Source organism: Balaenoptera physalus (genome assembly GCF_965194825.1).
Source record: "Balaenoptera physalus genome assembly, chromosome: 16".
NCBI lineage: Eukaryota > Metazoa > Chordata > Mammalia > Artiodactyla > Balaenopteridae > Balaenoptera > Balaenoptera physalus.
In genome coordinates this window covers 66,516,598-66,537,689 of record NC_138898.1, presented here as the reverse complement: position 1 = coordinate 66,537,689, position 21,092 = coordinate 66,516,598, and the positions used below count along the sequence as shown (strand labels likewise).

The following is a 21,092-nucleotide window of genomic DNA, read 5'->3' as shown; positions in this document are numbered from 1 at the left end:
AACCAGTTAAAGCAGTAGTTTGGGGTACAAAAGTTCCAATATTGAGAACAGATTTCCTGACTTCTTAATTATAATGGACCCATCAATATAAATGAGTTTTCCTCCATGCATAGTGATTGGGAACTCCCTGAAAGCAAAAGTCTTTCTCCCTAAACCAGAAGAGGATCTCAGGCACAAAGCTTTGCAGAGGTGAGACAGACACAGCAGCATCTTCGCATTTGAAGGAGGGCAGTGCGAGGTATGGACTCTTCATCAACCAGATTAACACATTTTAAAAAAATGTACTTATTTTCAGCTGTTTTGGGTCTGCGTTGCTGCGCACGGGCTTTCTCTAGCTGTGGCGAGTGGGGTCTACTCTCCGTTGCGGTGCGCGGGCTTCTCATTGCGGTGGCTTCTCTTGTTGCGGAGCACGGGCTCTAGGCACGCAGGCTTCAGTAGTTGTGGCACGCAGGCTCAGTAGCTGTGGCTCACGGGCTCTAGAGCACAGGCTCAGTATTTGTGGCGCATGGGCTTAGTTGCTCTGTGGCATGTGGGATCTTCCCAGACCAGGGATCGAACCCGTGTCCCCTGCATTGGCAGGAGGATTCTTAATCACTGTGCCACTAGGGAAGTCCCCGGATTAATACATTATTGACACTAAATTGCTTTTCTGATTCATAAAAAAAAAGTCTTTCTCCCTAGATTTATGTGGGATATTTTATCCCCTGTTGCCCATGGAGACCTTCAGAAGAAAGAAAATGGTTTTTACCCCATGTTTTGGAGAGTCTGAAACCCATAATCTGTTTGGACAAGCCTTAATTGGATACCTGTTTTGTGCCAGGCAAGCCAGTGCTGGGTGTTCAAGAGGAGAGACCTAGGTCTTGCCTTGAGGAGCTCACTCCCGTGGGGAGAGAGTAACCTCAGAGTGTGGCACACGGATGCCCTGATGCCGCAGGTTTTCATAGGAGGCAGACAGGGGTTTGGCACCATGTAGAAATGAATTTGAGTCTGGGTTCCCCTGCTTCTTGGTTCTTAGCTTCTCTGAGCCTCAGTTTCTTCCTGTGAAAATGGGGACACCAGGGGTCTGAGGTTGTGATAAGATCATGCACCTGATGCCCTCAGCACACAGTAGCAGGTGAGATGTGACGTCACCTTAGGTGCCAGTATCTTTAGGAGGGCTTGGCAGTGGGGATGGGGAGGGGTCTAGGGTTCCACTCTCAGAAGTAGTTATGACTAATTGGGTAGGGTAGCACCAGGGAGAAAGGGGGACAGATGTGTGCCACGACTGTCATCTCTTTTTGATACTGAGCACCTGCTGTGTACCTCTTCCCGGCCTCACAAGGTCCCTCAGAGGCCTTGTTGCCCTCGACCAGATGAAGGGCCTGAGGAGGGGAGGGAGTGGAGTGGGGGGCTTGCTCAGACGCAGCTGCAGCTTCACTCCCCTTTCCCACCCCTGTTGCGCTGTCTTTTACCAGAACTCACTCGGTGACGTTGAGCAAGTCTTTGCCCCCCTCGGGAGAGCTGGTTTCAGGGGAATCAGGGACGCCAGGCTTCCCACATTTAAAGTTTTAAAGAGCGTTCCAGTCCCTCCCTCTCCCCCAAGTCTCCTCCCGTCGGACGCCCAGGTGAGCGCTGGGAGCTGCCCGCAGGTAATGATAATACCGAGTACCTCGCATTTACTCCGCGACCCGACCTGTGCTCAACTCCTTTCCTCCGTAATTCTCCGCAATCCCCAATCCGATACATCCCGGGGCCGGATTCGCCCCCGCGGGCCCGGCCCCCTTTCGGTGATCAAGATGCAGAGGTCCCGACGGCCTCCCAGCACCGCCCCACGTGCCGCCCCTGGCGGCTCCGCCCGGCCCGCGAGAGAGTGAGACCGGGGGCGGGGCCGCGCGGGGCGTCGGGGAGGGGGTTCGGCCGGCTCGGTGACTACACTGGCCCGCCAGACCGCCCCACTCCTGCCGCCCTCCGATGGGTCCACTGCCTTTGTGCCCGCCAGTAGGGCTGTCGCTGCTGCTGCTACTGGGACCCGGACTCGGGCTCAGCTCAGGTGAGTGAGGGATGGGCCCCCTCCAAGGACCCAGGAGTTCCCGGGGCTCCTCCAGTCCTCCCCAGGGTGCCAGGAGCCCTGCCTCCCCAGCCTTCCCGGGGGACCCAGGAGCCCTACAACCCCCAGCCCTCCTTTCTGTGGCGCGCCCACACGTTGCTTCCCAGCTTCCTGGGAGCCCTGTCCCCCACCCCCGCCCTCCCCTACAGCCCCCTCCTTCACTGCTTCCAGGGACCCAGAACTAGCCCAGTGCTTACCCAGGGCCTCAGTGCTCTCCCCCAAAACCTCTCCACTCACTGGCACCCTCTCCAGTGACCAGACCTCCCCATCCACCTGGCCTGGTGTCCTGTGAACTGAGCCTTCACTCCGCCTATCCCTGGGGTCTGCAGTAGGACCACCAGGGGGACACAAGAGGCTGAAAGGAGCAAGAGAAGAAGGGGCCCAGCCCTACCTGGGGTTGGGGAAGAACGCAATGTCCCCTTCTCAACCACCCCTGGACGTCACCCTTGGCTAGGTCCCCTTGGCATATTACCCACAGGGACATATGTGGACACCACAAGCACAGAGACACACAAGCACAGAACACCCCCAGCCTCATCTGGGCATTCAGGTGCTGGGCTCACGGACAGGCTCATACACAGACACAGGCAAAGACACCCCGAGGGAAACGCACACACCCACACACCCGCACTCAGGGATACCGAGACAGCCCCTTATGGACACACATACAGAGAGAAGCACACACACACAAACACACACACACCCTCAGGCCCACAGGAAGCCTGGACAGCCTTGGCACTCCCAGCAGAGGCTGTTGTGGGCAGACACAGCAAACAGCCCCCAGAATGACCTGCCCCACCTAAGCTGGCACGGAGGGAGTGTTTGCCTTGGTTACACATCGAGTGCTGGGCGTCCACCCATGCCTGGTTCTCCCTAGGGCTGAGTCCAGGACCCTGAGATCCAGAGTGGGGGTCAGGTCAGGGTGGGGGGACCTCTGGGGACAGCTTTGGGGTGTGCGTTTGGAACTGGGGTCCTGTCAGATGTGCTTTTTTTTTTTTCAAGTTTTTATTCTATTTTATTTATTTTTGGCTGTGCCACGTGGCACGCAGGATCTTAGTTCCCTGACCAGGGATGGAACCCACGCCCCTGCAATGGCAGCGCAGAGTCTTAACCACTGGACCGCCAGGGAAGTCCCCAGATGTGCTTACACTGGGAGTGTTCCATGGGGCTTGGTGGATCCAGGGGTCAAGGAAGCTTTTCTGAAAACCCACTGCATGCCAGGGGATCCGAGGCTGCCTGCGGCAGAGATCTGTCCAGGCTGAAGGGTCACGCCCATGAGCAGACAGTGGCACAGCGTGACAAGGGCCCCTGTGGTCACATGGGGGTGAAGCAGATTCTAGAAGGAGGTGATGGGTGAGCTGGGTGAGGATGGGGTGAGGGCATTTGCAGCGCGGGGTGTATGTGACAGGCAGTTTAACTGGAGGAACAGGACATGATGAGTGGGGTCCATGTGGGGCACGTTGAGAGAGGGCGCTGGAGCGAGGGGAGGGTCAGCTCCTGCAGGGCCCCTGATCAGTGAGGACCCTGAGCTTTACCTGGAGGGGGACGGGAGCCTGGGGAGGTTTCAGGCAGAGGTGTGGGCAACTGGGAGCAGCGCTCAGGAAGTCCTGTGAGAGCGAGGACGGGCCATCCAGAGAGGAAGGCAAAGCTTTTAACTCTAAACTCGTTTTTACATTTTGTTTCTATTTAACTTATCTCCAGTCCCCTACATGAATATGCTCCTTTTCCCACTGAGAAAAAGACAAAATTGAGGGAATTCTCTGGTGGTCCAGTGGTTAGGACTCCGAGTTTCCACTGCTGGGGGCACCAGTTTTATCCCTGGTCGGGGAACCAAGATCCCACAAGCCACGTGGCACAGCCAAAAAAAAAAAAAAAAATTGAATTTTGGTTTGGACTCTTCAAAAAAGTCAGCATGATAAATTCTTGTTCTAGATAAAAAGACATGATGATTAAAGGCAATGCAAAAATCTCCTCTGGATCCTCAGTCCTGGAGCAGTGGGCAGAGAGCGGGCTCCCAGGAATCAGGCCAGCCTGGGCACGAGTTTCTGCTCAGCAGCTCACCAGCTCTAAGACCTGGGATGGGTCCTTTTGCTTCTCGTAGCCTCAGTCTCCCCATCTGTAAATGGGAGAATAGCCACCCACGAGACAAGGAAGTTGACAACAGATGTCGCCTGTAAATTGCGGAGCACAGTGCCCGGTGCAGGGCGAGGCCCCAGTGATAGCATCTCCTCACTGTGGCTCTGATTGTGTTTTTTGACTAAACGCCAGAGTGGACTCATGGCCCTCACCAGAAGAAGGAGTGGCTCTGGGATTCTCTGATGCCCAGCTCACAGCAGGTTTGGAGGTCCCTTACCCCGAGCAGTGGACCCCTTGATGCCCCTAAGCTCTGTCACCCTGGCAGGGCTCCCTCCCCTGCTGCTATTGGGCAAGGAGGAAGGAGCACTGGATTGGGAGTCAGAAGCCCCCAGTCAGGTCAGGTTCTTGTGGGCTGTGTGACTTTAGGGTTGTCCTTTCCACCTGGGCCTCCTCTTTCTTCCATGTGAGATGCAGGGGTTCCTGTCGCACCAGCTATGTACTGCCATGTGTCACAGCCACATGGGGGATCCAGAAAAATGGCTGGGATGTGGCCACAGGGCCTCCCCGTGTGGGAGGAAGCTGTGCCGGGCAGTGAAAATAAGAGATGCAAAAAAAAAAAAAAAAAAAAAGAGAGATGCAGAGGGCCCTGAGCCAGAGTCTGGAGGGCAGGGGTGGGGGCAGTGGAGACCCAGGGAGAGGGAAGCCCCTGCAGAGGAGCCCGCCTTGATGGCAGGGACTCTGTTCAGCTTATTTCTGATGTCCAGTGCCCAGCACAGGCAACTGGACAGACATTTGATGCACGACTTGCAATCTGACTCTGTCTGGAGTTGATAAGGGCAAAGGATTGGGAATCAGGGCATTCCAGGAAGAGGGAACAGCCTGTGCAAAGGCCCAGAGGTGTGAGTTTTTTCAGATGCTGTGGCTCTGTGACCTGTTTTCTCCTTCATGGCTGCCTTGAAGATATTGATAACAATAGTTAGAGCTCATTGTGTGCCGGGTGCTTTACATGCATGATCTCATTCCGTTCTTGGGAGTGAGATCCCTTTATTCCCCTGTTTTACAAATGAGGAAACCAAGGCATAGAGAGGTTGAGCTGTCCAAGGTCACACAGCTAGGAATAAGAAGCAGGATTCAAACTGAGATAGTCATCCAGGCCCTTTTCAGGCTGGTGCCCTTCCCCAGGGCCAGGGCAACCCCCACCTGCAGCCTCTAACCTTTGTCTCCCCCTACCCACCCCAGCTTCCCAGAGGTCACATGTGCACCGACGTGGGCTCATAGAACTGGCAGGGACTGTGCACTGTGCTGGCACCCGCACCGCCATGGCCTACATGAACTACGGCTGCTATTGTGGCCTGGGTGGCCATGGCCAGCCCAGGGATGCCATTGACTGGTGAGTGCACGCTGGGGCCAGAAGATCCCACCCCCTGGGGTCATTAAGGAAATATCTCCTATGAGGAAATACCTAAAAACGAGGTTGGGGTTTGGACTAGGAAGATCCCAGCACGTGATACTACTTGCAGGCAGAGGGCCTCCTGGGCAACACGGCCAATGAGGCCAAACTGTGGTGCCAGCTGCCCCCCAGTCTGGCCATGGAGTGATTGATTATGTTAGCTGAAAAAAATTGCACATCATTGATCAGACTTATTATGCATCAGAACTGTTCAGAGAACCCCTTTGAGTCCTCACAAAACCCCATTTCAGAGATAAGGAAAGTGAGGCAGAGAGATCAACTTGCCTGGGGCCACATAGAGAGTGAGGGGTGGGGCCTGGGATTTGAACCCAGGCAGCCTGGCTAGATTCACACCCCCGATCACTGCCCTCTGCTGCTGTGTGAGAAGGGCCTGTTCTGTGCGAGGCTGTGGACTTGGATCTTGCCACGACTTCCTCTCATTTGCCCTCAGGGCCACAGGCAGGTATGATGGTGATCCTCGTTTTACAGATGAGGTCCCTGAGGCTTAAAGAGACACAGACACTCACCATTTCCACTTAGTGCTGGTGAGGGGTGGGGGCGTGGAATGTGACTGTCTCTTCCGGAGCTCGGAGGATGTAGCTGTCACTGACACGTCTTTATCCAGCCTCGCCCCTTGGAGGCTCCTGCCGTGGGCCCTGCCCTCCCTCCCACACTCTGGTTGTCTAGTTCCTGCACATCTTTCCAGGTGCAGCCCAGGCCTCACCTCTTCTAGGAAGCCTTCCCTGCAGCCCAGCTGGGCCTGGCACTTCTCTGGCTCCCAGAAGCCCCTCTCCTTACCCCACATCCCAGCACTTCTCGCCACACACGTGGCATCTGGTGGCTTGTCTGCCTCTCCCTGCCAGACTGGGAGCTCCTTGAGGGCAGAGTGGAATCTGGCTGACCTCTCCCTGCCAGACCCTACTGAGGGCTCAGCGCAGGGTGGGGCTGCTGGCTGGATGGAAGCAAGAGCAGTGGATGATTGCATGATGGACGAGTTTACAGACATTGGTGGGTGTTTCTCAGGGAATTTGTATGTTATTATTATGATTACTATTGCTTTCGAGGTGCTCTTACGTGGCAGGCTGGACACCGGTGACATTGTGGGGAGCAGGACAGAAAGGGCCCCGCCCTCACAGAGGTCTGGTCAGGGAGGACAGCTGCTAGTCAGTCTTCTCCCTAATTAGGGTCTCGTCATAAACCTGCCCGGAGGGAAGGAACCTGGGCTTAGGAGAGGGTGTGATCAGGAGACTGTCAGAGTCTGGGGAGATGTGGGATCTGGATGGCATCCTGGGGGCGGGGGTGGGTACTTGGGCTGAGACCTAGAGCAGGAAGAGTGGGCATGAAGTTCTCCCAGGCAGGGGGCAGAGTGTGGGCAAAGTCAGGAGGTGGGGAGGGTGTGGCTTGCTCCAGGAACAGAGAAGAGACCACTGTGGCCGGAGCTCGAAGACTCAGAGAGTGAGGCAGGCAGGGGCCAGGCTCGAGTGTGGCAGAGGGATGGAGGCAGCGCAGGACACACTGGGGTTGGTGGAATTATTTCCCAGGATGGGGATTCTCAGGGAGAAGGCTTGGACCAGGAGATGCTGTCCCCCTGTGGGTCCTCACTCGCCCGTAGTCCTGGAGGATGGCCAAGAGAGCATCCCTGCCTTCACCCACCTGCCGGTCTGCCTGTCTGCCACCCACAGGTGCTGTCATTCCCACGACTGCTGCTACAAACGTGCCGAGGATGCTGGCTGCAGTCCCAAGATGGGGCGCTATTCCTGGCAGTGTGTCAATCAGCACATCCTGTGTGGTGAGTTCCCAGCATCAGACCCAGTAGCAACCACTGGCTGGAGCATAGAGGGACTTCCAAGTATAGGCAGGGCCCATCTCTCCCCATCTGCCCCAGTCTCCACCATGCCCTATTGTCTGCCTGACATTGAGGCCAAGTGTCAATTACTATAGTTCATTTCTCCTGTGCTGTTGATTTTGTTATGGAAAAGGAATATTTCTATCAGACCCAGGAAAACAGAAGGTAGGTCAAAAGGCTGAATGCTTCAAGAAAAATGGGAAGGGTGAGCCCATTTATTTGTCAAAATGAAGAGTACACCTGGGTCTGATGTATCCCCTTTGCTTCGCTCGTTAGCACTGCCTGCCCCAGGGGACATCTGAGTTTGCAAACCCTGGCCTCTGGTCAACAGCTTAGTCCATGATTCAGATTCTGTGACGTTGCCAAGCCCTGATCTCTCAGGGCCTCAGTTTCCTCATTGGTAAACTGGGGGCGGAAATCAAGCCAGCCTATTGTAAGGATGAAGTGACAGTGTCACTGTGCTTCATGCCTAGTAGATGTCATTAAATGTCTGGTGAAGAAATGACCCAACACAGAACCTCCGGTGAAGATGACCAGGCACTATTTCACTGAGCACAGGATTTGGGGAAGGACAAGAAGAAAGTTCTGTGTAACCCTGAACCCCTCAAGAGAAAGTAATTTCTCTTTCAATTTTCTTTTAATCCTTCTAATTTTGTGAAATTAGGAGAAAGTCTCAGTTCAGTGTTACGTTAGCTAAAACATCCCTGGGTCACTTGCTCGTCCTTTTTAACCAAGAGAGTAGGTTTCTGGCTTATAATGTTATTCAAAAACCGTTCTATTCCTAAATTTAATTCTGGCCTTAAAAAAATTCTTCTTTATCTATCTATCTGTTTATCTATCTGTCTATCTATCATCTATCTTTAACCACAAGCAGCGTGTATCTAATGAGGATATTTGTAATGTAATCTGATATCACTGTACATTTTACATGACCGGCCACTTCTTTTTTTTTAAACTATTGTTAACTCGCTCCATATCATTTTTAAAATTAATTAATTAATTAATTAACTTATTTATGGCTGCGTTGGGTCTCTGTTGCTGCACGTGGGCTTTCTCTAGTTGCGGCGAGCAGGGGCTACTCTTCGTTGTGGTGCGCAGGCTTCTCATTGCAGTGGCTTCTCTTGTTGCAGAGCACAGGCTCTAGGTGCACGGGCTCTAGAGCGCAGGCTCAGTAGTTGTGGCGCACGGGCTTAGTTGCTCTGCAGCATGTGGGATCTTCCTGGGCCAGGGCTTGAACCCGTGTCCCCTGCATTGGCAGGCAGATTCTTAACCACTGCGCCACCAGGGAAGCCCAGTCTTGGTACTCTTGTTGAAAATCACTTGGCCCTTAGATCAGTGATGTCTCTGAGCCTGTTTCCTTACCTGGAAGATGGGTGTTGCAAAGATGAAAAAAGGTTTATAACGTGATAACCAAATTGGATGGAAGTTGTTACTTTCTTCCCTACCCTCTTCTCCATCCCTCATCCTTATCTGAACCTCTCTCTGACCCCCAACTACCTCCACCTGAGAGAACTGAGGATCTGGTGTGATTCTCCACTAAAACCCCAGCTTCTGCAGACTTGTTCTCCTCTAGAGGGAAGGAGGCTATCCTAAGGGTTACGTAGAAGGATGTTCTTAGATATGCATGGATTCTCAGCTGTATCTTCTGAGTCTGAATTAGGAGTTGGCACAGAGCAAAACTGAATTAATATGGAGACATAACATCAAGGACTGAAAATGCCCCAGACATCATCTCATCCAACCCTCTCACTTAGAATTGGGGAAAATGAAGCCCAGGAAAAGAAGTGACTTGCTTAACATGGTGGTGATAAGCCCACTTCTGGGCATATTCCCTGTCCCCAGACTGCCCCCTTCCACTGTGGGTGGAGAGGAGAAGTGGGCCTTGAATGGGAAATGTGTTAAAGACCTTTCTCTTCTTCCTTCAATCTGCATGTTCTGCTTGCCCCTAACCATGTAAAAATGATGTTTGTAAAATATTTATTGCTGTGTCTGCTGGTGGAGTCTGTGACTGTTTACAGAGCTGCCCCCCCTGAACCAAACGAAGAGAACCAAAATATCTATTATGCATTTTTTTTTTTTTGCTAAAGATAGTCTTATTCTGTTTGGAGACATTCTGAACATAGTTGTTTGCTTAATTACAGGTGTGGCCCATTTTCCATTTATGGGCCTGACAAATATATTTTTTTTAAATGTTAAGCATATAATAATATTTACTGGCAGGCCTTTATTTTAAACTTAACCCTTGGGAGCTAGGTTTCCTCTTCAGTTTTTATTATTCTTGAATAACATGAAGCTGTTGGGCTCCTGAGGTCATGGGCAGTGAGACCCAGCCTTGCTTTTGAAAGGATCTTTCTTGCTCAGGGAAAAGGGTGGGAGCACAAAGGAGGCATAGGCATTGGGTCAGCTCTGTGGCCTTGGACAAGTTACTAAATCCCTCTGAGCCTCACTTTCCTCATCTATAAAATGGGAATAATAAAACTCTGATGCTGGGTTTGTATAAGAATCAGAAACAATGTATGGCTTTTCTTTATTCTCCCAAAAATTATTATTGAGAATCTACTCTGTGCCAGGCTCCCTGCTAGGTTTTGGGCAAAACAGAGAAGCAAGGCTCTGTGGTCTAAAAAGAGGAGAGCAGTAAATAGCGTCCGTGCCAATTGCTTTTACAAGTGCTGTGTCGGAAGAGAAAGCAGTGAAGTATTATACAAACTACAACATAGATGAACCTTGAAAACATGAAGCTCAGTAAAAAAAAAAGCCAGACACAGAAGGTCACCCATTGTATGATTCCATGTATATGAACTATCCAGACTAGGCAAATCCACAGACGACAGAAGACATATTTGTGGTTACCAGGGACTTCGGAGAGTGGAATTGGGGAGTGACAATAAATATGGGGTTTCTTTTGGGCTGATAAAAATGTTTTGGAACTAGATAGAGGGGATGGTGGCAGAACATTGTGAATGTACTAAATACCACTGACTTGTCACTTTAAAGTGGTAAATTTTGTTATGGGAATTTTGCCTCAGTAAAAATGTATCCTCACCCCAGAATGCTCAGGGGTCAGAGAAAGTCTCACTGACAAGATGGCATTGAAGCAGAGACTTGGGGAATGAAGGAGCCGTGAGAAGAGGTGGTGGGAACAGCCAGTGCAAAGGCCCTGAGGTAGGGATGAATGTCTGGGTGGTTTCAGGAGCACAAGGAGGAGGGTGAGGCTGGAGCAGAGTCACCCAGGGAGAGAGTAGTAGGTGATAATAGAATGATGAGGGCCAGATCCCCCAGGACGTTGGAGGCTTTCCTCTGAGGGAGATGGAGAGCCAGGGAGGGTTTTGAGCAGAGGAGGGACATGATCTGATCTGCATTTTAACCGTACTGCATTTTTGGCTGCTGCATGGAACATATGCTGGAGGGAACAAGGGTGGAAGCCAGGCACCTGTATGAAGCTGTCCCAGGGATCTGGGTGAGAGGTGGCTTGGGCAGGTGGTGGCAGTGGAGGTGGTGGAAGGGGGTCTTCTGGACATGTTTGGCTGGAAGGTGGAGCTGGGGGACTTGCTCGTGGATGGGGGAGGGAAGGGGAACTGGCTGGAGTGTTCATGCGAGTCACCCTGTCCTTAGACAGCTGTCCTCCGGTTGCAACCCTGGAGCTTCAATGGCTCTTTCCTCAGAAGTCCCTACCCCACCAGGTCACGTTGCTCCAAGGGTGTGCGTGTCTCTGTTGTGCAGCGGCCCATGGAAATTTTACAGGCAGAAGGGCTGGCTCCTGCACCAGCTGGTTCATTTACCAATTTTTACATATTATTTGTATCTATCTGTCTATCTATCTGTCCATCCATTCATCCACATGCTTTTTCTGATTCAAACCTAATCCAATTTTGTTGTGAAAAATTAAAACATTCCAGAAACACTGTAATGTAGCAAGTTACACTCCATCCACCAGAGTTAACTAACTTCTGTTAAGTTTGGCATCTTTTCCTCCAGATTTGTGCATGTGTAAACAAACAAACAATAACAAAGATCAGATCACACTACGTATATTCTTTTCACTTAATACAGTGTCTTGGACATCTTGGATCATCTAGGTCAGCCTCATTCTTTTAAAGCCAGACAATCACCTATGGCAGAGTGTCTCCACCTTGACACTTTGGACATTTGGGGCTGGACAGTTCTCCGGTGAGGGGGCCGTCCTGGGCATTGTAGAGTTTAGCGGCGTCCCTGGCCTCTACCAACCAGATGCCAGTAGCACCCCCCATCCCCCACATGACAACCAAAGATGTCTCCGGACACCGCCAAATGCCCCCGGGGGGCCCAACAGAGAATGGCCAGTGACACGAATGCACTTTATTTTGCAGAGACCATGGCTGTCCCTAAGTCTTTGTGCACTTGTGAGAGGGTTTTGTAGCATGGAGTCCTAGGACTGTTGGGTCAAATGGTGTATCTGAGGTGCCCTTAGAATTTATATGTAGAAAGGACTGGAGGGCAGCCTGAAAGGGGGTTAGAGAACTTGTCCTGGAGGGGTATTTACTCGGCAAGAGCATTTAAAAAATGTAAATGGTGTTTATTGTAGAGGCTGGGGAGGGGCTAAAGGGAGACCTGGTAGAGATTAGGGAGGAGCAAGGCCACCAAAGTCCCCACAGGCCACCTCCTTTCAGCCCTGAGTGGTATAGATATTTTAAGTCTAGCAAATAATGTAAACTAAACTTTGAAATAGCTGCCCTTCAAATTTGGTTAATTGAGATCGCTTTTTCCACAATGAAAGCACCGTATGGCTCAAAGTAGAAGAGTTTCAAATTACAAAATGTAAAAGTTTGGTGGGAAATAAAACTCCCATTGACACTACCCAGACATCCATTTGATTAACCTTCTGGTGGTGGTGGTGTTGTTTTGTCTTTTTTGAGTGCATAATACATAAAAAACATAGCAGTGTGTTTTGTACCCCTTATTTTCCTCTTAAGTATAAGCTGTCTCCCATGTCATTAAAACTCTATTAAAAGAATAGATATATGTATAACTGAGTCACTTGCTGTACACCTGAAACTAACAAAATCAACTAACTAACTAAACTAACTAAATCAACTATACTCCAATATAAAATAAAAATTTAAAAAAAAGCTCTATTAAACAATCCTCTGTTACAAACTTGAATTTGTAAGGGTGGGCGAGTGCCCCGAGTTGACACCCTACTCCCTTCCTGCAGTCAAGCCAGGAGGCCTGGGGCCGGGCAGAGCTGAGTTGGGGCCCAGTCCCCACACCCCTTCCTGGATATTTCCTCTGTAAGGTTGGGGTGCCAATGGCACTGCCCTGAGAGGACTGGGTGAGACGGGGACCATAGAGCCAGCCCTTTGCCCAGTGCCTGGCTCTGCATAACTGCACGGTTAACGCCAGCTCCCATCATCCTGACTTTTTCTGTTGTTATCCATTTACTGAATTATAACCAAAGCAGTTTTTTTTTTCTGGGCTGCGCAGTGCCGCGTGGCTTGCGATCTTAGTTCCCTGACCAGGGATCAAACCCGGGCCCCCTGCATTGGGAGCCTAGTGTCTTACTCACTGGACCACCAGGGAAGTAAGTCCCTGGGAAGCTTAATAAATGAATTTAAGGGAGAAAGATTTTCCCTTTCAGTCCTTTGTTAATTTTTCCAGTTAGGCAAGGAGGAAGTATCAATTGCACGATAGTCTGACTGCTAGAGAGGGTAAACCTCTCCTACACTTGCTAATCTCCCTCTTTTTTTAAACCAAGACACTCCAATTTGGGGGCTCACAGCTTTCAGGTGGGCAACAGCATTTAACTAGACTTTTATAGTAGGACTTTATCTTCATTGGTTTTTGTTGTTGTTTTTGCTTTCTTTGTTTTTTAGTCAGTTTCTTATATTTGTGGTATAAGATTTTGGTTTTCCATTTATGTCAGTGATAGAATTTATTTAATGCAATTTAATACCGTTTAATATAATTAAATCAAAATTTATTTAATAATTGACTTACTGTTAGAAATAAAGGGGATTTAAAGCTAGCATGTTGAAGCTGCCATGGGTCTGACTTTGGGAAACCCTGTGTGCAGTCATGCAGATAAACACCTTTAATCAACTCAGCTCATTACAGAGGGTCCCGGGTCCCCTGCCTCCTGCTTGACATTCCCCACCCCTCCCCCACTCATCACTCTGTCCCCTCCTGGTGCTGCCAAGCTCTCCGAGTGTTGCCCTGAGAGAAGCTGATGAATTTTCTGAGTCTCATGCTTCACCTTGCTAGGATCTCCATGGAACTTGTGCATTTTAAGAGGGGATCTTTAAAGATTAGCTGACAGCTTAAGGAGGTCAGCTGCAGCTCATAAGCACCTGCTGTATGCCCTGCATTTTACTGACTTGGTCCCTTTTCATTCTCCCAACAGCCCTTAGAAGTAGGTACTTTTAGTATCCTCATGTGGCCCCTGTGGAAACAGCCTGGGAAGGATGAAGTGATGTGTCCAAAGGAACTATATCCATGGCCGAGCTGGCTCCCTCCAAAGTTCATGCTTCACTGTGCCTCTGGAAGAAATTGGGAAAGATTTAATAGTGGGTGGTTTTTTTCCCCCCATTTTGTGGATAATTAAAAACCCACAGTCAAAGGCAGATGACATATCCATAGCTGTTATACCTTCTAGATTAATAAGATACAACTTGAAGATCACAAAATCTTTCCAACCCAAAGGAATGACTCTCTAGCAGTGGAATTCCCAAGGCAGAAGGAGTTTTATCTTTGGGTGGCAACCTTTGCGTCTCTGTATAAGGTAGGCCCAGGATGGAAGGAAGAGATGGAATATACGATTGTTATCTAAAACAAACTATTTACTTATACAGTATCATGTCATGTGCATATAATGACATTTTACCTCTTCTTTTCCAATTTGGATACCTTTTATTTCTTTTTCTTGTCTGATTGCTGTGGCTAGGACTTCCAATACTATGTTGAATAGAAGTGGCAAGAGTGGGCATCCTTGTCATGTTCCAGATTTCAGAGGGAAGTCTTTTAGCTTTTCACCATTGAGTATTATGTTGGCTGTGGGAACAAACTGTTTTCTTGAAGGAGCATCTGAAAGAGACCTGGAGAGAAAAGGCGGAGAAATGCAGGTAGAACCAACATTGATGGAGTACACGCGTAGGGCCAAGCCCCTGCCGGGCACTTTACATAGGCTTTCTCACCCATGCTTCCCAATAAACCTGCAAAGTGGATAGTGCCCCCATCTACATGAGGACTTGGCTCAGAAAGTTTGGGTAAGACCACACAGCTAGGAACTAGCAGAGAAGGCATTCCAAAAAAAAAAAAAAAAAAAGCCTGGATGGTTCCCAGGCACCTACTGCTTATCTAAATGGATCCTTAAATGCACTAGTGTAATACTGATGCAGAAGAGAAGCTAAAGGGGCATATGGACTTTGGACTTCCTCTCTGAAAACACTCCCCTGACAACTTCAATTTCCTTTTCTGTAAAATGGGCTGAACATCACCTCCCTTGGGAGTTATGACAAGAGAAATCACGTGGTGAACTATCAAAGTGTCACCCAGATACAATTTATGCCCTTCCTTGTCCCCAGCTTTACTGGCTTCCCTTGCATTTATCTTCAAGTCTCTGCAAGTCCCTGCTCTAACCTCAGTTTTCCCACTTCTTCCAGGACCAGTGGAGGACAAATGCCAAGAACTCATGTGCAAGTGTGACCGGGAGATTGCTTACTGTTTAGCCAACACTGAGTACACCTTCAAGTACCTCCTTTACCCCCGTTTCTTGTGTGGGAAGGACTCACCCAAGTGTGACTGACTAGCCTGACTTGAAATGTCTTTTTTGCACAAGGAAATAAAACTTTTTGCAGATCAACAGCCTTATTCAGTTCTTTGCAGGAGGAAGCTGGGGCCAATTGTTAAAGCTGAAACCCTTGTGTTTGCTTTCACTCCTGTTCCGGAACTTGGGGCTGGAGCCAGTTTCGTTTCCAGCTTGATTAATGTCAAAAGTCCCATGCCTATTTCATAAAACCACAACTGTATTTATGACTGTATTGGGTTTGGTACCATCTGAGGTTCAACCTTTATGAAAAGAGCTGAGCCTTATCTTCTAACCTGCTCCGGATGGCAGGCAGTCAAAAGTGAGCAAACACCTACCATGAGCTTGGCCTTGCTTTCGATTCTGGGCTGAAGCAATAAACAAAATGGCCACATGATGCCCAACCTTGTGAAGTTCAAGTCTAGCAGTTGTTAGCTCGAGTCTTCTGCCCTATCCCACTCCACCTTTAGCAGTTAAAATTTATTTCCTGATTACAAAAGTAGTACCTATGCATTGATTGCTAAAAAAAAGAAAAAAAAAAGGAAAATTGAGAAATATATAAAGGAGAAAACACCCCACTCCAATACTCACAGTCCACAGTAACCACTTTTATTATCTTAGTGTGCTGCCCATCGGTCTTGTCTATAATGTGTTAAAAATGTAATCGAGACTCTATACTGTATGATTTTCATAAGCTTTTTTCCATTTCTCCATGTCTTTAAAAAAAAATCTTTGGAAACTTCATTTCCAAAGGTATTAGATACATTTCCAGCTGCATTAGATACTATTTTACAGACTGCTACCTTTTGGACGTTGGTGATATTTCCTATTTTTATCAATTACTGATGTGATGAGGATGCTTGTGAATAGATCTTTGCCCCCCCTCCTTTTTATTATTCCTTAACTGAGATTTGCAGAAATGGAATTCTTGCATTAAAGGGTCTGAATATTTTAAGTAGACTCCCCATTTTGACACACCAAGCCAAGAGGGTCTGAGGGCAGAGAGGCAGCCGGTGGCCCTGGCTCTGATATGCCTGTCCCTCCTGCAGGCGATAAGGAGGGAGAGCCCAGCCCAGCCTGTTTGTTCTCTGCCAAGACTGCTTTGCGATCCTCCCCAGAGCACGTGTGGGTATTACTCATCTTTGAAGCATGATTTGCGGTGTGGTGGGGAGGCCAAGGGGGGCGGGTGGGGAGTGCTGGACCGGGAGTCTGGCCTGGGCCCAGCTCCACCAGTGCCACCCAGCCTCCATCGCTTCATCTGAAAAGGAGAAGAGTAACCAACCCTGTGAGGCATGAGGCCAGGGACATGCAGGTACTGCAGATCGGCTGGGCTATCAGTGTCTCTGGCAGGTCACGAGGGTTAAGCAGGTAAAGTCAGGCAGCCTCAGGGCCTGATGAGCAGACACAGGGGGAGAGAAAACATTCTCCCTCCTTTCACTTAAGAAACCTTCCGTGGCTCCTCGGCTCCATGTCCATGTCAGGCTGGGGGACTTCAGTGTGACCAGTAGGTCGTACTGAGCAATGCAGATTTTCTTCATGCTTCCTAAACAGTTTATTTTTCTCTACATAGAAGTTTTACCTGTATAAAAGAATCTTTATTTTTATTTCAAGTAACTTCTTCAAACTTTCAGAAGCAAAGTTTGAGTGAAATCTTCAAAGATACAAAGGGTTAATGAATGGTTCATGGAGTCACAAAAAAACATTTTGGATGCAAGCTTATCTCTGCAGGGCCAGTCTTCAGGTTGACTGCCTTTCACACCTGCTACTGTCACACTGGAAGGGAATCAAAGGCCACAGTTCATTTCATATTTACAATTACAGCACTTGGTGTAATTATACTTGTTTTATACATCAGAACAGAGTGTACAGTGGGAGGTCAATGTACAAAATGTTTCCTTAAACAAACGGACTAGCCTGGATTTTACAAATTAAATTCTTAAAAACAAAACAAAGTAAACCCCAAAACAACAATTTTAAGTAGCACTGAAGCAGCTCGGCCTGATGTGAATTACTCTCCATTAACTGCCTGACATCCCACTCAATTGCCCCAGAAAAAGAGATCCAAACTTTCAATGATTACAAGTAGAAAACAGTGATGGCAAGTCTAACCACCATCATTCTGATCTTGAACTGAATCCTTTCAGAGGTTTAACTCTGAAACCTTCTAGCAACTCTTACATAAGACAGAATCGTCAACCGGAGTTTGGTTTTTCCTCTGTGTTTTTTATGTGCAACTGCCATGCCTATGACGAAATCTTTTCCTGTTCTCCTAAACTTAACTTAGAGGACAGGCCTGGCCCTGGGCTCAGTCTCAGGGCTCCAACTTGCCCTGGGAGCCTTGTGTCAGTCACTGAGGTTATTAGCGCAAGCGGGACTGAGACCCACTCCATGTCCTCTGAGAACCCTGGGTCCCTGCCAGGTGTCGTGGACTGGGCCTCCCAAGACCCCACGAGGAAGGTGGCTGGGTGGGAGGCGCGGCGGCTTTGTCGGCCAAGCGCTGGGGCGCCAGTCCCTGCTGCCACAGGCAGGGGGAGAAGACCTGGCCGTAGCCTTTGACAGACAAAGCAGCACCTTGTTCACTAGGGGCAGAGAATAGGATGTCCGCTCCCCGTCCCCCTCGCCGCACTTAAGCATCAGAGCTTGGCTGGCAGGGAGGCTGGAAGAGTCCCTGAGAGCCTGGGCAGCGTCAGTCACAACACCTGGGTTTCCAGCCGTCGGACCTCCTTAACCACGAGATCAATGTTAATAATTGGGTTAAAGTACAGGGCCCAGTAAAACAGACAGTTGCAAACAAATTGAGGGATGAGGGGCCAGAACATTGCCACAAAAAGCCCCTGTGTTGATACTTTCCAAAAGTGGCTCCACATCCTCTGAGGCACAGTCCTGAAAAAGGAAGAGAAGCGTTTGAGAGGCAGAACAGTGATGGCGTTTCTGACAGCGCCGGGGCGCTCAGACCCTGGGCCTTTCCCTGACGCGGCCTGGCTGCCAGTGCTGCAGAGACCTTGTTTCCTGTCCCCAGTGCCCCAGACATACCTTCCCTGACCACTCCACCTTCAACTCCCAGGACGCAGCCTAGGGGGTGCCTCCGCAGGGCACTGTCGCCCAGTCCCCACACCTGGTCCCACAGGTGAGGCCTCTCAGCACAGTCCCAACTCCACCCGCTTCTTCGCTGGGTCGCTCTTGTACATATTTAACATAATATTTTCTCTGCTAGGCTGCAGGCTTTCAGAGTATAAACTGTCCTCTTTACCAAAAGATCTGTGGTGTCCAGCAGAGAACCAGGGGCAGAGTAGGGGCTCAATCAACTGTGCCTGAATAAGTGAGTTCACTGAATTGAAATAAATGAGGGAGATTCTTGTCAGGTTCTCAGAACTATTTATAAGGCTGCTCCTGATGGATGAGGCCAAGACCCCTTCACGTCATGGGCTGTTTCAGGCCGAAAGGATGCTGGTGTGCTGATGCGTTACTTCTGCCTGCCCAGCAGCCATACCCTGTCTTCTGGAAGCACCTTTTGAGTTTCCCTTTAAGGTGTCTCCCTCCCCTATTCTCTTCCATGTGGTCTGGTTGGGGCATCGGCTGTGAGTGCACACCTGCATCTGGACACGGGGAGCCCACAAACCCCTGCACTTGTGATGGGTTCGGGGTGGCAGGGGGAGGCTGTGACCCAGGCTGGGCCAATCAGAGCAAAGGCATGTGAGCCTCAGGCTTTCACAAGCCTCAGAAGTGCTCTCTTTCCTCCAGGGCTGCTAAGCTGCTCAGATCGACACCCAGAGTGGTCAAGGGCCCCCAAACAAAGATGCTGTTGAGGCTGAACAGAGCAGAGCTGTAAGAGAGAGAGAGGGGGGAGGGGGGGGAGAGGGGGAGGGGGAGGGAGAGGGAGAGAGGGAGAGGGAGAGAGAGGGAGAGGGAGAGAGAGGGAGAGAGAGAAGGAGAGAGAGAGAGAGAGACAGAGGGAGAGGGAGAGGGTGGCCCTGATGACAGCATTCGGGTCTCTGGGTCCAGCCATGCAGGAAGCCTTCACTGGGCATCTCCCTTGGTAGGAAAGCCAATTTAGGTTGGTTTCTCTCACTTACAACCAAGAGTCACTTGACTCAGTGACTGTCTAGTCCAACTCTCTCATTTTATGCATTAATCCAGAGAAATTATCACTGTCCCAGCTGGTGGCAGTGCAGGATTAGAACTCACGCCTACAGAATTCCTCATCAGATCTCTTTATGCTCTGCCACACTGCTGCTTTCCATACAGCACCCTCTTCTTCTCACTTGTTTATTCCTCAGTTATTAAACCCCTTCACGCACCCCCCGACCCCAGGAATTACCTGGTGTATCACATGGGGAGAAGGCACATGGGACGCACTTTAACAGTGAGCGCCACGAGAGCCACCCCACCCCCAACACAAAGGCATTTTCCTGTTTGCTGCTTAAGCAGTATTTCTAAACCAGAGCCCGGGGCGTCTTCTCGAGTCTGAACAACACTCCACAGAGGACTTCTCCTCCACTTGGTATTTCTTTCCCAGTCTCTGTTGCTCCAACCATCTCCTACATAAAAACACACTTACTTCAGTTCACTTCTTGACCAGATCCTCCAAAAGGAGAATAATTCCAGAACTGAGAGTAACATGGCACTGACGATGAGAAACCGTGACGTCCAGTAATGGACCTCCAGCCAGTCCCAAGCAAATTCAGCAATCAGCTGGTATGGAAGGAAGGAGTACTTGACAAGGAATTCTCTCCACTGCTTCCATGTGGGCTCTCTAAGATCCTTTAAAAATAACACGCAAGTAAATAAAACTACATAAAAATGGACACAAAAAATCATAAGGATTGACTTTTACACAAAATACTGTGGTTATCCCAGTGAATTTTACATTTATTAAAACATAGATACACATACACACATATGCAACAATCTAAAATGAGATTTCCATCCATAAACTCACCTTGTAATAATTAATCTTACACTGGATAAATGTTACCAAAGAGGCTGAACTGAGATGCTTGTTATATAATTGTGGAAGCTCAGAAGTAAAAAATCTAAGCATGAGTAATCTAAGCATTATTCATAATGAGGCTGAAATGAATAAAATTAACCAGCTTTCCGATTTCCTCACCACTGCAAGGACGGCTCAGACAATGCCAAGTCAACAGCTCCTCTGTGGGAGAATGTAACAGGTCGTGGGAAAATTAAACATATACTTTTAAAAAGTAATTTTGGGAAAACGAAAAACTTTCATTACAGAATTAGCAGGCAATCTGTAACAAGAGTATTTAAACAACTCATAGGCATCCAGAGGCTAATGAAAGCCAAGCGAGACTGTGTACAATGGAGCAGACACTGAGCATCCCAAGAAGAAAGTCAGCCTGATGGCAGGGGTTGCTGGGGCTTTTTAAAACAGAACGGTCAGGGGGTCTCTGTGCTCCCAGTCCAGCAAGGGCAGGGAACAGCTGAAAACTGGGTAATTAGAGAAACACTGCGCAAAGGGGCTAACCTGCAGGCTTAAAGCTACACCCAAGGCTGAGGTCAGTTAGGTAGGCACTTGATTCAAGTGTTTCGAAAAGGGTCTTTGGAGATTTAGGAATTCTGTTTCAACATCATATGCGATGATTCCTATATCCATGTGACTTTCGATATAAACGCATCAGAGGGACTGCCCCAAAAGTACCAATGTAAAGGACATCACCCTCCGATGACCAATTAGACCCAATCACCCTGAGTCAATGGGATCCACTGACAATTCTGAAGGAATCCATCAGAGCCGTGGTGGGTAACTATCCCTGCCAAAGGCCCTGTGGCCAGCTGACGTGATGACTCCCATCAGTGAGCTGGATGACGGCTTACTATTCTGAGGCCAACAGGA

The 21,092-nt window shown here is 49.3% G+C and overlaps 2 protein-coding genes across 5 annotated transcripts in view; one reads left to right on the top strand and one right to left on the bottom strand.

The window, feature by feature from the left end:
• Positions 1–1,852: 1,852 nt before the first annotated feature.
• Positions 1,853–15,292, top strand: PLA2G10 (phospholipase A2 group X). The gene is made up of 4 exons (XM_082429716.1): positions 1,853–2,029; positions 5,402–5,552; positions 7,295–7,401; positions 15,093–15,292. Exons 1-4 carry the CDS (start codon positions 1,951–1,953, stop codon positions 15,233–15,235), a joined length of 480 nt encoding a protein of 159 aa, XP_082285842.1. The 5' UTR covers positions 1,853–1,950; the 3' UTR covers positions 15,236–15,292.
• The window catches only part of BFAR (bifunctional apoptosis regulator), a 40,484-nt gene continuing 26,821 nt past the window's right edge, over positions 7,430–21,092 (bottom strand). For 2 of the 4 annotated variants that reach the window (XM_082429694.1, XM_082429692.1), the window contains 2 exons: positions 19,794–19,996; positions 16,820–18,118 (listed from right to left, as the gene is read on the bottom strand). In XM_082429694.1, the coding sequence (XP_082285820.1) occupies positions 17,926–18,118; positions 19,794–19,996 (396 nt within the window). In that variant the 3' untranslated portion in view covers positions 16,820–17,925. Of the gene's footprint in view, positions 14,526–16,819; positions 18,119–19,793; positions 19,997–21,092 lie in introns of those variants that run through there. The other 2 variants (XR_014254735.1, XM_082429693.1) reach the window with 2 other exon arrangements.

What these genes read in the sequence shown, in the direction of transcription:
- PLA2G10 (XM_082429716.1), top strand. Translation starts at nt 1,951, where the DNA reads ATGGGTCCACTGCCTTTGTGCCCGCCAGTAGGGCTGTCGCTGCTGCTG. An exon ending in CCCAGGGATGCCATTGACTG is followed by an intron (nt 5,553 to 7,294) that starts GTGAGTGCACGC and finishes TGCCACCCACAG; the next exon opens with GTGCTGTCATTCCCACGACT. An exon ending in CAATCAGCACATCCTGTGTG is followed by an intron (nt 7,402 to 15,092) that starts GTGAGTTCCCAG and finishes CACTTCTTCCAG; the next exon opens with GACCAGTGGAGGACAAATGC.